We start from the raw sequence: 15647 nt of genomic DNA, 5'->3' as shown, positions 1-15647 counted from the left end.
AGCTGGTGCCATACCGTCTCTTAGGGGCTCTGATTTCCCCCCTCTTCCCTATGTTAGGCCCTGTAACTCATCTCATAGTGGTCTCTTGGACTTTCGTATCCAGTTATAGTGTTGCATACAAAACACTGGTGAACACTGCATATGTCTTCCTTCCCTTTCCTCTTCCCCTCACTTGCTTTCCTAATGGTTAAGTAACTTGAATCTCCTGCTGTTTTCCCCGTGCTACTCTGCGGCTGGTTTGCTGGCATTGCTCTGCTGAGTGCCCAGACATGCAGGACCTTCTGAATCTTTCCTGCAAGCACCTCATTCCTCCCCCAACAACCCTTTTCTCTAAGACCATTTTTTCTCCTCTACCATACCCAAGGTGCCTACTCCTAGGAGGATCCACAGTAGCAAAAACAGACCTTCCCAGGCTCACCATAGCTCCTGGTCCTTTGGCTTGTCTTTCCGCTTTCCCTGCCTCGGTGTGCATGCTGAAAGAGATAGCCCTGGTCCCGTGTCCTTGCAGAGCTGAACATCCTCCGTGATTTGGGGTTTGTGGTGGTTGTGTCCAGAACACCAGCTTTTATGGTCCTGAGAGCTACGACCGTATGTTTCAAACCTGGATTTACACAAGCCAAGGGCATGTTACTCAGGGTTTTTAAGCCTAGGGCTTCCCCAGAAATCTAAGAGGGCACCAGAATATCTGCACAGCTACTAGTGCTGCCGTCTCTGAGTGCCTGTCCCCTAGGCGAGGAGTTGGAGCAGGGTGATGGGATGATACCCAGGGAGCTGGAAGCTTCCCTTAAAGCAGCGTCCTGCTACCACTGTCTTGCGAGTAAGCAAGGATGGCCTGTGAGGACATGACAGGTAACTTTCTCCTCTTTTGCTTCTAACTGTTGGCTTCCTGATAGTTACCACAGCACAAATCGCTGTATCTCTACCTTGCGGTAATGCCTGCTTCTCTGGGGAGTAGGGGGACTCTGGGCTGTTTGGAGAAACAAAGATGAACAGCAAATGCAACAAGACAGGCGCGGAGTGGTACACGTACGCCAGCAGCCTGGGGGGCAAATGCATGTCAGCTTTCACTCCCAGTTTAATTTTGCCCTGTGTAGTATCATTACGTGCAGTATAGGAGTAAGTTTTTACGCAGTGGTAAGAGTCAGCTGCCTTTTCTGTCCAGTGCAGGGTATTTCCAGACCATGTTGGCTGTTCCGGTTTCCTGGAAACTGCTGCATAGATAATGCCTTTCTTTGCTTTATCAATTAAAAAAAGTAATTTTAGTATACCACCTATCCAGCTACTGAAGTAGTCTTGTCATTGGGACATGAGGGCTTGCTTAGCATGCTTTCTTACATATTTTCTTTTCATTTCTGCAAAAACATGTATGTTCTTTGTGCCTGCCATCTGAGTGAAGTTAGTAAAGGGACAAAAAGACTATTAAACTGCAAGCTGGAGAACATTCATGATAAAGGCTGCTGCTTCGGAGTTTAGAAGGGCGTAACTTTAGCAAAAGCATGAAGCTGTTTTTACTTGCAGCCTCACTTATCCTCAACTGCTAGACTTTTTTTAAAAGGTGACTACAAATTTAATTTTGCAATTTTGAATTTTTTTATTATTATTATTTTAGCAATGTGAATTATTTGTGTTCCTGACAGAATTTGCTAACTGTTGGTAGATTTTGTCTGTAAAGGACCTACCCCAATTCTTCAAACTGAAATCAGTATGTGCTTTGATGGCTTTGGGTGTCTAGGCAGCTGTTATGTACACTCCTACTAGATAGTCATGATCAATATAGCTTTTGAGTTACCTTCCTTTTTTAGACAGGATGGTTTGATCTAAGGCTTTCTCAGCACCTGGATATTTAGTATTTTATACTTTTCTAGTACAAAGAGAACAAAACCATAGCTTGTCTTGATTTTTAACCATGTGTTTCAATCTGTCTCTGCTAGATTGGGCAGGTGAAAGCACGACCCACTCTCGGCAGACCTGGTTGGTTGTCTAGGTGGCACTGTTGGAGCACCAGCCACTAGAGTAAACCCCAGGGAGGGTCCCCATAAAAGTTGACTTAATGCATCTCTTCAATTACTGTAGTCAAGGTGAAATTTCATGGTGAAACTGTGAGCTGAAGAAGCCTTTCAAAAATGATGACAGCAAGCAATATGCCAAGTGTTTTAGCAACCTCATTGTGGCTACTGGCAAAATACTAGGGAGCTGCTATTTTGAAGTTGCTTATAGATGGCAGTTGTTTAGGGCTGAGCGTTTGGTCACTTGTGGGTTTAAATGTTTATAGAGTCTGCTGGCAGGTGGCGAATCTGGAATGTGGTAATGCCAAGCTCTTTCCTAGCACTCATCACCAATAATCTCAAAGGACCACACCAAATGTGTATTGGTTTAGTCTCTTTTACCGGTAGACTAGGCTACAGCAAGGCTGTTTGCTCAAGTACACACAAGGTTCATGCTGGTTCTACTACCAGCACTACCTATCCTTACTCCTAAGCTGTTGCTTGAACAATCTTACCATTGAACCATCTACTCTTGGCCTTAATGCAAAGGGAAATATTAAACTGACTGGTTAGGAAACCCTTCAGAAAAATTCCTAGTAGCAGAGTATCTAGTTGCATAACCTTAGAAGCATGAGATACCAGCCATGTTTTTGCTTGACGGATCCCATAGAGAGAAGCACTAGGCAGTTCTGGAGTTGTGAAGATTAAAGCACATCTGTTCTCAGTGGTGTGAGCACAACAGGTACTTCCTGGAAGTGTGACTCTAAAAAAGCCTCAAAAAGCCTGGAGGAGCAAATGTGACCTTGTGCATTCACACGTCTATGTAGGCTGGGAGTTGCTTGTGGCTGAAGCACAGAGCTACCGTAGGTTGCAGGACTGGACTGATGTTTGCAGTTCTGCTTCCAGCCATGTTACTGACTCATGCTGCAAACAGGGCTGAAGCTCATTTTTCCACAAGCCCAGTGCCTTGACCTCCTGGTGCCATTCCACACCTTTTGGAAATCTGGCCAGGACAGTTACAAGGGCTGCTGTTTCAGGATGCACTTGTTAAATGCATTGCCCTTGAGAGGCACATGCCGTCCTTTTTCAAGACAGCTTAACTCTGAAATTACTTAGCTCATTTGAGCTTTGCTCGTTCTGTAACTCAAGTTGTCCGTGTGTCTAATAAAAGGAAAAAGACTTGCCTAATGTCTGTGAATTGCTTTGATATTTGGGTTAAAGGTGCTGGAAAAAAATGCAGGATTAGTAAGAGAGGGCATTTCAAAGGCACCAGTAAGAGTTGGAGAGCTAACTCCGTTTTGTGCCTTGTAAAATGTGTTCTGCAAATATTACCAATTCACACATTTCTGTGGTCATTCAATTGTGTGGAAAAAGTAACTGCATTTCCACAACTTCTTTTTAGTTTTTACTGTCCTGTTCTTATGAATACTAGGAAACAATGAATTAAATGTCTTTATTTATAACAGTAAATCTCAATGAAGCTGTCGTGGTATAAATGAGGTTACCGTAGGCCTTTAGGAGGTTTATCAGTGTGGAGAGAAAGGCAGCAGGTACTGCAAGCGTAATGTCTTAGTTTGATACAGCACCTCCTGGGTGGTGGGGGAAGTGCATGGGGTTCTGGATTTAATTTTGTCTTCAGCTTGCACTTTCCTCTTGCTGTTGGCCAGTGAGAAGGCCCTTTGAAGCCACTTAGCCCTTGTCTTTGCAGCGGTGATTCAGTATTTCTGTGAGGATGGAATGTGACCTGAGGTTGGACTGTATCCTGTGTTCTTCAGCAGGGAGGAAAAGGACTTCAGGTCTCCCATCTATCCTCTAGTGCCTGTTTGCAGAGGCAGGCATCTGTGTGGCTATGTTTCAGAAGTGTTCCTCTTTTTATAAATATCTCATTCAATAAGCAAAACGAGCAGCTGCAGTGTGGTTCGATTATCTGAGCTGTGGATCGCAGCAGGAAATGCTAGGAAGTGGCTGGTCTCATTGCGAATCGCTGGTATTATGCACCAGTGGCGAGAAGGTGCAAATGGGCAGCGAGACTGGAGAATGGGCAGAGCGCGCTGCGCCTTGCAGGAACGCGAAGCATAGAGTCAGCCGTTTTGGGTCAGGGAAGGAGTTGCATAAGTTGAAAGCAGAATAATGTTTTGTAGCTCCACAGGTGCATCTTTCACCACGTCTCAGTGAACATCCCTGTTTATTAACTAAGAAAAACTAAATTCATATGAGCTAATGGGCTGCTGTTGCCTGGACAGCGATGAGTAGAAAGAAACTGAGTGGACGCAGTAAGATGTTAAAGAGCTTTGCGGGAGACCGGAACATAAGATTGAACAATTTCTGGGTAAAAAATACTGAGCTGAAAGCCACGGAGGCTGTACTCGCAGAAAAAACATAGCGATGGTGGAGTGAACCAGGCCTGTCTTCCCACTCTGTCTAAACCCAGAATAGTTAGAACAGTTTATTCTCCACATGCCGTCAGTCTTCTCTGCAATGACTGTCAGCAGTGGTGGCTATAGTATAGTGGTGGGACTCCAGACGTTGAGGCAAAACTTCTGGTTCTGTGTGAGCTCCTCAGCAGCAAGCTGATAGCAGCACCTTGCGCCAGAATGAACTGCTAGGTGCTCTGTGTCCTATTTCTTTTTGGACATGTCGTCTAGTCTGCCTGAAGAGTTTTCTGCTTTGGTACACTTAGTTATTATTTACTCATGTTGTACAAACCTCTCCTTCCCTTTGCTGGCAGTGAGGGTGCTTACGTTCTGCAGGTGCCTCTATCAGCCTTAGTCTAGTTCCCTGCCACACAGCCGTGATAATGTTGTGGTTTGTAATGGAAGTAATTACCTTCTCTTGCTCCAGCACCAAATTTGTCTTTTCCATTTGCCAGAGATCAGGGTCAGGGTGGGGAGCTGCACACGTACTTTCTTGCAAATGCTAAGAAATGAAGGTAGCGCTTTTTGCTTCTCTATGTATGTATGTGGCTGTTCGCACTGCCATCATTAAATGTCAGCAGCACAGTTTTGGGGAATAGCACGCATTGCCTTCCAGGAAGCATATGATAATGATTTTTTTTATGCTCCTGTAAAATTGTGACTATGTTTATTTACAAAGGGTATAATTTGTGCTGTGATTGGAGTACAGGCTTAGAATATGGAAGAATTTTCCCATCAAATCAGATGAAATTTCAGTCTTAAATTTCTTGGCAGACATTTTCAGAAATAAAAACGTTAACAGTGACAATTATGAAACTAATGCAACATTCACAAATTGCCCTTTAACTCTATTTGACTGTCCTTGCATAGCTGCTTTCTGTATGCTGACTTACTTGGTTGCAAGTTAAACTACTTCAAAGAAAGTGCTAGTAACTAGTTTAGGCAAGAAAAAAAAAGTACTACATTACTCAATGGTAAACAGAGTAGTTTTTAGTGATAGAGTAGGGTTTTCTGCACCAAAGACAAAACTAATGTCTTTACTCCTTCATAGCATTTTAAAGTGTTAAATAGTTAATAAACATGCTCAGATCATGACTGATATGTTAGCTTAAGATTAAGTGGTTTTGACACTTTCTGTAACGGTACTCACGCATGTATCATGGAGTTGCTGTTGGATTTTCACCGACATAAAACCCTGAGAGTCTCCCCACTTATGTGTCACTTCCCTTTCCTTCCGGCAAATTTCTGAGAAGACCCTTGGAAACTTCATGGACCTACCTTTAGAAAATTAAACCCGTCGCCCTAAGAGCTGTTGGGCCCCTGGCTGCAACACCGGGCAGCACGTCGCCCGCGTAGCACTTGCCAGCAAGCGTGCTGTGCTCCGTGGCTCCCTGGGCAGCCAGGTGCATCGCTAGTGCTGCTCGCCCCCACCACGCGCGCACACTTCCTTCCTTCCACCCACTTCCCCCTCCCCTGCCTTGGTTTCACACCTCTGTTCCAAAGTTCACGTTGTCCTCTCTCTTTCTCTCCCCCCCCCACCCCGCTTTCTTTTTAACAGCAGGAAAGAATTTCGTACACACCTCCAGTGAGCCCGGTACCAAATTACACTTCCTCGTCACCACTACATGTCCCAGTGCCTCGAGCGATCAGGATGGAGGAAGACACAATCAGACTGCCGGCACACCTGCGTGAGTGTCAGCGCTGAGGCTTCTTACGTTCTTGCAGGGTGCGGGGCGGGGTGAGGAGGTATTTCTATTTTTATGGAAGAGAGTGGGGAAGACCCCTGGCTTTAGACTTTTTTTTTTTTTTTTTTTTTTTTTAAGCTCTAGCTGGTTTGATTTTTCTAAATATTCTTTTTAACCAAAGGAAATTACTCTTAAATACAGTACATTATATCCCGCCCCCTGCTCCCATCCCCTGCACCCCCTGTCAAGGATTTGGCTTATTTCTCATGACAGGCACAAATGTGGAGGTTTTATTTTGACAGGAAGTGCTATGTTTCCTTCCATGGTATAGGAATTGCTCAGTGATGTGCTGTGACACAAGGTCAGAGTTTCACAAACGGTGGCAAGTAGAGTGCATTTGTGCTGTGGGTATTTTTCAGGTTGTTATGGGTCTCAATATTATATACTCCAGGTGCCCAGGCTTTCTACTACAGAGTGTGTGTGCTGACAGTGGCAGTGGGAAAGGAGGAAGAATGAGCTTAGCTGTGCACAAAAGGATGCTGCAAAGGAGGAAGGGCATATCACTGACATTGGAACAAAAACTGGAGCTGGGGGCAAGGCGAGAGCCCGGCGCTTCCTTGCTGAGATGATTTAATGTTTGAGGAATAGGAAAGGCCAAGGGCTGCTGGCCAGCAAGAGGTGAATTAGTGAGATAGGATGGGGACAAGGAAGAGTGGAATTTTCCTTTTTGGAGGGGAAGCAGTTCTGATGTAAATTGAGAGGTTTACTTTTGTCAGGTGTTACATTCCTGGGGTACTTGAGCGACAACAAGCAACAGGGCCAGGAGCAAATGGAACTTTGTGTGTTGCCATCTGACAAATGCGTTTGGGATTTCAGGGGTGAAAAAAAAAGTCCATGTTTATCACAAGGCATTCTCATTCCTGTCCTCAGCTGTCTTCCAGGCACACTCCTTTTCTGGATGCAAACTGTGCTCCCAGCGCTTCTGTAATCCTGTGCTCACTCCCTTGCTGGTCACTGATTTGCTCTGCCCCAAGGTCACTCGTTGCCCATGCTGCGTTCTGCATGGTCCTGTTTTTGCCTGCTGCTGCCTTTTACTCTCTTCTGCCTGTGCTGCAGCATAGCCCAGGTTGTACCTTTTCTGTGCTTTCTGACGGGAATGGGAGCTGGCGCTGCAGCACTGCTGGCCGTGTCTGGTTGCTGCCTGAGTATCCGCGAGCTCCCAGACCCTGCTTGCCTGTATGTGTGGCTGCTGGCCTGTTTTCCTAGCCTGGGGAGGACTTGCTGCCACACTTAACAGGGCATTTCTATGCTTTGCCCAAAACTTAGACAGAAAAAAGCCAACACAGAAGCAGTTCTTTTTGCCACTGGCACTTTTAATGCCCGAGATTTTATTTATTTTTTTTTTTTTTTTCCCCTCATTGCATTAGTTGGTACTATTTACTTCTGCTGTGGCAGCCACTGTCTGTCCTCTCCACAGCTAGGATCATGGCTGGCTTTCCAATTACTTACTGCCTTCCCCACTGGGTCTGGCAGATGCACAAGGCAGGAAGGCAGAGACCCTTGATGCTGAAAGGGCTGGGGCACTGTGTTTACTACCTGCTTCCTTCCCATCAGCGAGCCAGCATGCTAGGTAGTGTGAAGCCTATAAGGCTTCTTCTCAGTGAACGCTTTTTATCCAATGTTTTTAGGTGTGATCCAGCCTTTCACCTTGATTTTTGTTTTGTTTTTTCTTTTCTTTTGATTGGCACATTTTTAAACTTGCAAGGAGCCTTCTTTCCCATTAGTATTTCCATACCAGTCTGACTTGTAGTGTGAAAACACAGACGATTAATCATTAAATATCTGTGGAATAGTCTTCCATAAAGTTAGTGTCTCAGGTCATAAACAACATGGAGCAGGCTTACATAGTCTTACTAGTTGTAGTCCCTGGCAGTGTAGTATTTTGTAGGTCAGTATGTGGTCAATATTGACCCAAACACTGTCACCAACCAACTGACCCAAACACTGTTAGAACCACTATTTAAAGCATATAGGTTGATAGCTAGGCGAAAAGGGACCATTATGAATTCCTAAAACGATCTCTGGTATAACTTGAGTTACAGAACTTCTTAGTAACTCCTGTGTTTACGTCCAGTCACTGAGCTACAGCGTGTTATGCAGAAAGATTTCTGCTTTTCATGTAAAGACTTCAGCGATGGGGAGGATATAAGGTCTCTAGATGTTCCTTCAATGCTTAATTATGCTCCTTATTTGCCTTTTTTTAAGTGCCCTATTTATAGTTTGAATTAGTCAAGCTTCAGTTTCCAACTATTAGATCTCATTATCTCCTTTCCTGCTAAATATTGTCAAAAGACTACTCCTGATATAGGTGCTTTTAGATAAAGTCACTTCTTAACCTGTTCTTGGCTAAACTGAATAGGAAGAGAGGTTCTTAAGGCTGTCAATCTTCCTGTAAAGCTTTCAGATTTCAAATTCTGTTTGTATCATCTCTGTGAACTGTTTCCCACTTCAGACATCCTTCTTAAAGTGAGGACAACAGAACTGAAGATCATATTTCAGGAGTAGTCTTCCTAATACGAGGTATAGAAATAACTAAGTGCCTCTTGGACCTCAGGTCATAAGGTTTAAGAGGTATTAACATCGGATTTTGCAATTCCTGCATGGACCCCTCTCATTTTTGGTTGTCTTTTTTTTGTTTTGTTTTTTTTTTTTCTTAGAGGTGTGTCTGAGAGACAACTTTGGTCCTAAATCCGAACTACCTTAGAAGTCAGGCAAAGTAGCTAATTTCTAGTTAAAGGCTGTGGTACTGTGTGTGAAGACTGGGTTTAGCTCCACAAAGTCTGAGAGTTTTCTAGGTCTGAGATTTTGTTTGGTTCCAGCCTTATTGTTTTTGTTGATTAGGTGAAGCGTAATAATTTCTTTCAACCTTCACTCATTCCAGTGCTACAGGGAGATATGGTAAGTTTCTCCAGTCATACACAGAGCTGATAGCTTGTCAGGCCTCCACTCATTCTCTGTTTCCATGACATTCTGATGGCATTTACTGAAATAAAGGCAGAGTTCAGTCCTAACCCATACATCTTCATTTCTGCCAGCTTGCAAGTTCAAGAGGTGTGCTACAGGTGCAGCTGAAGACAGCAGTTGGCCCAAGCGGCGGTAGAACTAGAGGCAGACGTTTCAGATGGAACATGAAGCGCACTCTGTGGATTCAGACAGCGTTTTATGCCTTCCTATTAGAAAATTCACTGTTTCTAATGTTTAAGAGCACTCTGAAGGTGCTAACAGCCAATAGTATCAGGACAATTAGTAGAGCAATTTCCTTTGGTGCAATAAATTATTTCTCACTGTTTGGTGAGCAAATGGGTCTCAGCTATGATGAGCTGATTTGATCCAGAGGCTGGAAAAGGGAGAATTGCAAAGTTTGGAAGGGTGGAATGCAGATCCCTCTTTGCTACAAGCATGCAGAGGAGGACTCCTCTTTGGTCAACACAGCTAGAAATATAGAGAAACCCCTTTTCCTGGGGGTGATGTGAAGGCACCTTCCCCTTCTCACACAGCCTTTCTTGTTTTAATTAGCTGCTTTCTTCCCAGCCTGCCCTATTCCTATAGTGTAGAAGTACAATGTATTCAGCCTTAACTTGAAAGCTCTGGGAGAGTGAGAATCATTTTCTGGTAATACACACCTTTCTCTGATGCTGTGCTTCTCTGTAAGGGACTTTTGACCCATACTTTTAAACATACTTGTTTGCCTAACATCCACTTATTACCTAGTAACTGAGTGTTGGGAGCATTGTAAACAAACTATCAGTGGGGAGCTGGAGAATATGTTTTCCTCTATTTTAGGTATGTAGTCAGAAAGTACAGTGATCTCCAGTTCACTCTTTGTCCCTGGTGTGTATGTTGTGGTAGCTTTGCGGTGTATCTGATCTCCACTAGACTGCACTAATGTCAGATAGAAGGAGTGTTTGGAAAAATGGAGGTGTTTACCGAGGATTCAAGAGAAGCAAGTTCAGCTCTCGCACAAGGCTCTGCCCTTGGTGCCTTCCGTGATCTTGGACATCTTGTTTCAGTCTCCCTGCTGTAAAATGAAAAAAACATGAGTGCAAAGGCTCTTAAACATTGTAAAAATTAGTATAGTGACTGCCCAGATATTGTGATAATCAAGAATACTGAGATAGATGGAAGTCCTGAAACTATCTGCACACCTCTTTCTCTGAGGAAACCTGCTCCATATTACCACGGAGAGAAAGTTCTCTCTCTTTTTTTTTTCTTTTTTAATTAAAACCGATCTTTTTGTCTTGTCTGGTACAATGTCATTAGTTACTCATTTTGTGCTATGGCCAATACCTTGTGGTAAAAAGTTCTTGGAACTGGATAGAGGATACAGCATTTAAGAGATGGATGTGAGAACCCTTCCCTGTGTCTATTAATATGCTCTGAATCAGAGCGAAAATAGCTTTTTCCTTTTTTGTAACATGCAAGATGAAAATAAGGTGGTTTGCCTTCTACAACAGCAACTGTAAATATGTGCTAAAGGCTTCATGGTTTTCTTTGTCTCCTTCAACATAAAACTTCTTCAACGAGACACAGAAATATCAGTGCTGAAAAAGGACTGTTGCATGCTATGATCTGTGCGGCAGCATTCCCCCTTGCACGTTTCTGTTGATTTGTACAGTCTGATTTTTATCTCTGAAGGGCATCTTCCCTTGGGAACGTGTGTGTGTTTGTTTAGGGAGATGAACCTCATGGGCAAAGATTTCACAGTGTTTTCTATTGATAAAAGCATGAACAAGTGTTCATTTCTTCCTCTGAACTAATTACTCTTCTTTCTTCAGTGTTGGCATCCTTCATACACCCGCAGCCCATTGTCATAGCAAGGCACACTGCACACATTTTTCTATACTTTTCTGTATACATGAAGCAATTATTCTTGGCAGCAGCTAATTTTTCTTGCTGTTGTTTTTTTCTGAACCCCCAACAGACTGCACTGATGTTCAGAGTAAAATGACACACTCTGGATGTCAGGTTACATGCATCACCTCATAGGGGAGAACTTTTACATTGGGACTGCAGTGTTGTTGTCATCTTAACTGCATTGAACTTTTTTGGGGGTCATGGTGGTGGGGAAAGCTATTTACCTATTCATAAAATCGTTTGAGTACTTTTTGTTTCAAATGTAGGCTTAGGTTCTTGTCTTTGGTTTTCCAGTGTGTGATATGTTCCAGGCTACAGGTGATTTTGCTGAACTTCAGAGTATCCAGACCTGGTCACATACAGCTAGTGAGATGATGGTTTTTTATTTCAGTATTTCTGTGTCCCTTGTAATTACTGTCTGTTCTACTGCCTTCATTAAGGAGGACAGAAGGGAAATTTATTTAGTTTTCTGCAGTGATTATATGAAAGGCTTTAAGTTTTTAGCGAGCGTTTCATGGGAATCTTTCTGCATGCCTATTTATATTGGTATTTGATACTCTGATTTGGTGGGGACTAGTCCAGTGGCTCTGTATTGGTTTGACACCTTTGTGACCCTAGCTGTACCATGTTCTGCAAAAAAGCCCTCTGTATAATCCCCCAAGTGTGGACATAAGTAGTAGGGCAGGCGAGGCAGTTGAGCTCTCAGTTGGGCAGGTTCTTTAAACTAAGGCATTTAACAGACCTGAAAGCAGTTTATTATGAGTTTCTTTCTCCTGATCACACATTGTTGCTTATAAGCATCATTTGTGTTTTAAGGGCACCAGTTTTCTTTCTTTTTCTTTCTCTCTCTCTTTTTTTTTTAAAAGGAATGCAGGAAACAATTAAGAGAAGGAGGAGGAAACAACAACACTGTCAGAGTTGCCAAGGATCCATTTTTTCTGTATAGTATCTATTAATTATGCTGCTCCTTTTATTAATCCTTTGGCACCTGTTAATTATTCTACAATTTTGGCTAGCAGCTGGAAAGCCACTTTGAAGCATTAAGCATATTGTTATTCAGTTACTAGAATATTCAATGCATTGAACTGAAAGTATGTAGTGAGACGGGAAAAAAACCCCTTCACCCTAAGCCACATTTAGAGCAGCAAGCAATAAAAATATTTGCTTTGGAAGTATCTTTGTGGAACAAAACTGACTGACGCACATACAGGGAAAATAAAATAAAAGCTGCATAAGACAAAGCGGCTGTGAGAGGTGGCCAGAATGTCAAATTAATGACTCTGAGACTAATCCTGGTCCCACTGAAATGAGTGCTTAAATTCCCACTGATTTTAGTGGGATCTGGACTGGCCTGTTTCTCAGATGATTGGCTTCTTCCAGCCCCTTCTTTGCTCTTCTCTGACATTATGGCCACTTAAGCCTTGTTCCTCCCTCTTACTGTCCTTTATATGCTTGCCTTTCCCCCTAGTCTGCTTTTTACCTTGATTCTCTCTCTGGGTAGGGAAAAATTAAGCCAGCACAGTGGCCCTGCTTGCTACCACCTGACTGTTTGCAGTATTCAGACTTCTTGATGTTGCATCTTAGTTTTCCACCATGGTCTTTTTTTGCACATTTGTGTTGTGAGCTATGCAGGGCAGGGCCCATCTGCTTCCTCTGTTCGGCACTGCCTCCTGGTCCTCCAGTTCGTAACTTGTAATAATCTACTGGCAGGCTGGCTGGACTGTGGAAGTCCCAGCCAGCCATCCTGTCAGCCTCAGTGACTGTTACTTCGGTCAGCCCTAGTGAAGTGACTGGGCCTGGCTCCTTCATGATTGTGAGCTACATTCAGTTGTTAGGCAAACAGGATGAAAATCACGAGCCAGCGAGGCATCGATCATGCTTGCCTCTTACCTAAGGTGGCCTCTTCCACAGGCAGCCTTAGGTGCTCATCTGAATTTAACTCACCTCCTCCAGCCTGCCTCCTGAGTGTTTCTTACAGTGAATCTTAGGCCAGCTTTGAAGCAATCATACAGACAGGCAATTTGGATGGTTGGGAAGCCCAGAATCAGATTCACTCTTGCACCATGGCTGGGCACAATATAGATGCTACTATTTTACTTGAAAGAGCTTTACCTGGAATATGTTGGACTGGGAAGAGTGAAACCTCATTACTGATCCAGCTGGGAAAGCTGTGGCCTTTGGATCAGGAAAATCCTGCTTTACGTTTTTCTGGCATGGTCTCTGTTCATCACCTATGGGAAACTGAGCCCCTTGTCACTGGGTTTGTGTGTGGCTGACTCAGGGCCACCTCAGTTGTCACTCTTGATGTAACTCCATGAGGTAACGCCAGCTGGCGAGTTAAACCTTAAATCTTTTAGCTTCTTACTGCTGCCTGGTGACTGTGGCAGAGGCATCCAGGTTAAGTGAGAAGAAACTTGTTGTAAAGGGCCAGTGCTGTGAGCTGGTTTCTGCTTCTTGAGAGAGTATTTTAGAGTCAAGTGCCTTCTTTTTTTTTTTCCTTTACATTTTTAAAAAACGTACCTCGTTGTTACCCAGACAGAGTTAACACAGCAGTTTCCTGCACCGACAATCCCCAGTGGAAGTGTGTGGAGGGATGAGATCCTTCCTGCCCCAAGTGGGAACTTGCAAAGCAGTCCTGAGGTGGGAGGGCAAGAGACCTGTGCTTCAGGGTACGAGAGCCAGCAGTGTGGGAGTCCCGGTGGTGCTAAGCCAGCCTTTTACCCTCCTGCAAAGCTTCACTTCTGGGTTTTAAATCTTCAAAACACAGACTCACCTCTCTTCAGAGGGGAAAGGGAGCCATGTCACTTTAATCTGGGATTCAAGCCGATCCCTTATGGAATTCCCCTGGAAAGTGTGGGGAGGAATAAGAAGCAAAAGCAGCAGGACATTTATGGTATTGCTGGGTTTGAAGCATTTTTAGCTTTGTCTTAAAGGGACGCTGTCAAGATCAGTGAACCTAAAATTAGCTTGCTTTTCTCTTTCCATCCCAAATGTCACTGTTTAATTTTTCATTCGTGTTATGTTATAAATGCTTCCATGTTTGTTTTTTTTTTTTAAAGAAATAAAATTAACGTAAAGAACCCAGCGTTCATAAATAGCCCTACAATTAAAGAAAACACAGAAGAGAAACTGCGTGTAAGCCATGACTAACAACTCCACAATAACAAACCATTGTGTGGTGAGTGCCTTGAAACAAAACACAAGTGTGGTAGAAAACCCTGCGGAAACAACATAGCATGCATGCAATGTCCACTCCCCTAATAAAAAACAGAGCTGAGCCTCTGAATGTTGGAAGAGAGCACCACTGTCCAGCACTGAGAGGGGTACATAGTGTGTGAGGAGAACCCTGCTGCAGCTTCAGTAGGTCATGTGTATACACATACAGAAAGAAAACAATTATTTGATGCCCTATATGAGAGGCTGGATTTCCTTCTGCTGTACTTGTATGTCTTCTCTTTCCTGTGCTGGCACTCCTTCTGGTGCTTAACAAATACAGCCTGACAAAATCTCCATTAAATGGGATTTTATGCCCATTTTATAACTCCCCATTTTACTGCTGGAGCAGGAGGAGTAAATGATTTGTAAGTTAATTGAAGAAATTCTTGGTAAAATTATTCCATCCAGATTTGGAGGCCCAGTCCAATGCCTCAGCCAAGAGCCTCTTCCCAAGATCATTTTCCAAAGATACTTGGGAGGGGTAAGCACTTGTGCATCAGCCATTCTACTGTTGTGGATGCTTGTGCGCTGTCTGTCTTTTATGGGATGAATATGTTTGAATGTGCTCACTCCTCATGTAAACTGTTTTGTGCAGGACTAGCACGCTGCTATTAATGTAGCAGTGTTCCTTGTTCAAGAAGTTATGAGTTATTTATATATTTAATAGGCATATGGTTGGTGATGTTGTGAGTTAATAAACAGTCACCATTGATGGGCTTTCTAGAGTCAAAGCATTAGGATACTTGCTCAGCCCTAAATCTTTGCTTATGACTCTTCATGCATAAAAATCATAACCTGGGAATAGCCCTAAGGATCCTGCTTTATTTACTGTATATGCCTGTCTGGTTTTGATCTCCATATGCTTTTGTATCCCACTGAAAAAAAGTGTCCATTCTGCACTGGCAGCAGGGTCGAGTAGCTCTATGGCAATTATACAGACCAGAAAATGAAAATGTTAAATTACACCATGACAAGTTAAAATGAAATTAACATCTCTTAATGATTAACCAACGTATCCTTCCTGCCTTTAAAGTCCACGGGTATAGTATGGGGTGTTCTGCAATCAATGGAGAGGTAGGATGAGGGACTCTGTGGCAAAATTCTCGGTTACAGGGGTTGATTTGGAGACAGTGTAAGTCTTCCTATCTGAGAGTTTACTGAGTGGATCCTTGTAGCTGGAGATTCACTATCCAAGTCCCAGAGTTACCTGTAGCACCGGATCACGTGTGCCATGAAAAACTGGACCTCTCCTACGGGCAAGCAATATTCTACCCATGTCTTACATGGTCTTTGCCCTGTCCTGGTGCTGTGACTTGCAGAAGGGGATGGTAGCCCAATACAGGCTTTTGGCATTACATACTCCCTTCTCAAAGGAAGAGTGGTAGTTTCACTGGCTTTTGGACTATGTACCACTGGACATGCCCTGGGGGTGG

General features: G+C 43.5%; 1 protein-coding gene across 6 annotated transcripts in view; it reads left to right on the top strand.

Moving 5' to 3' along the window:
* The window catches only part of ETV6 (ETS variant transcription factor 6), a 140710-nt gene that overhangs the window by 40844 nt on the left and 84219 nt on the right, over nucleotides 1–15647 (top strand). For 4 of the 6 annotated variants that reach the window (XM_041129502.1, XM_030041004.2, XM_030041006.2 and 1 more), the window contains one exon: nucleotides 5958–6087. In XM_041129502.1, the coding sequence (XP_040985436.1) occupies nucleotides 5958–6087 (130 nt within the window). The remainder of the gene's footprint in view (nucleotides 1–5957; nucleotides 6088–15647) is intronic. The other 2 variants (XM_030041005.2, XM_041129504.1) reach the window with 1 other exon arrangement.

Source organism: Aquila chrysaetos, chromosome 17 (genome assembly GCF_900496995.4).
Source record: "Aquila chrysaetos chrysaetos chromosome 17, bAquChr1.4, whole genome shotgun sequence".
Lineage (NCBI taxonomy): Eukaryota > Metazoa > Chordata > Aves > Accipitriformes > Accipitridae > Aquila > Aquila chrysaetos.
This window is presented reverse-complemented; position numbering and strand designations above follow the sequence as displayed.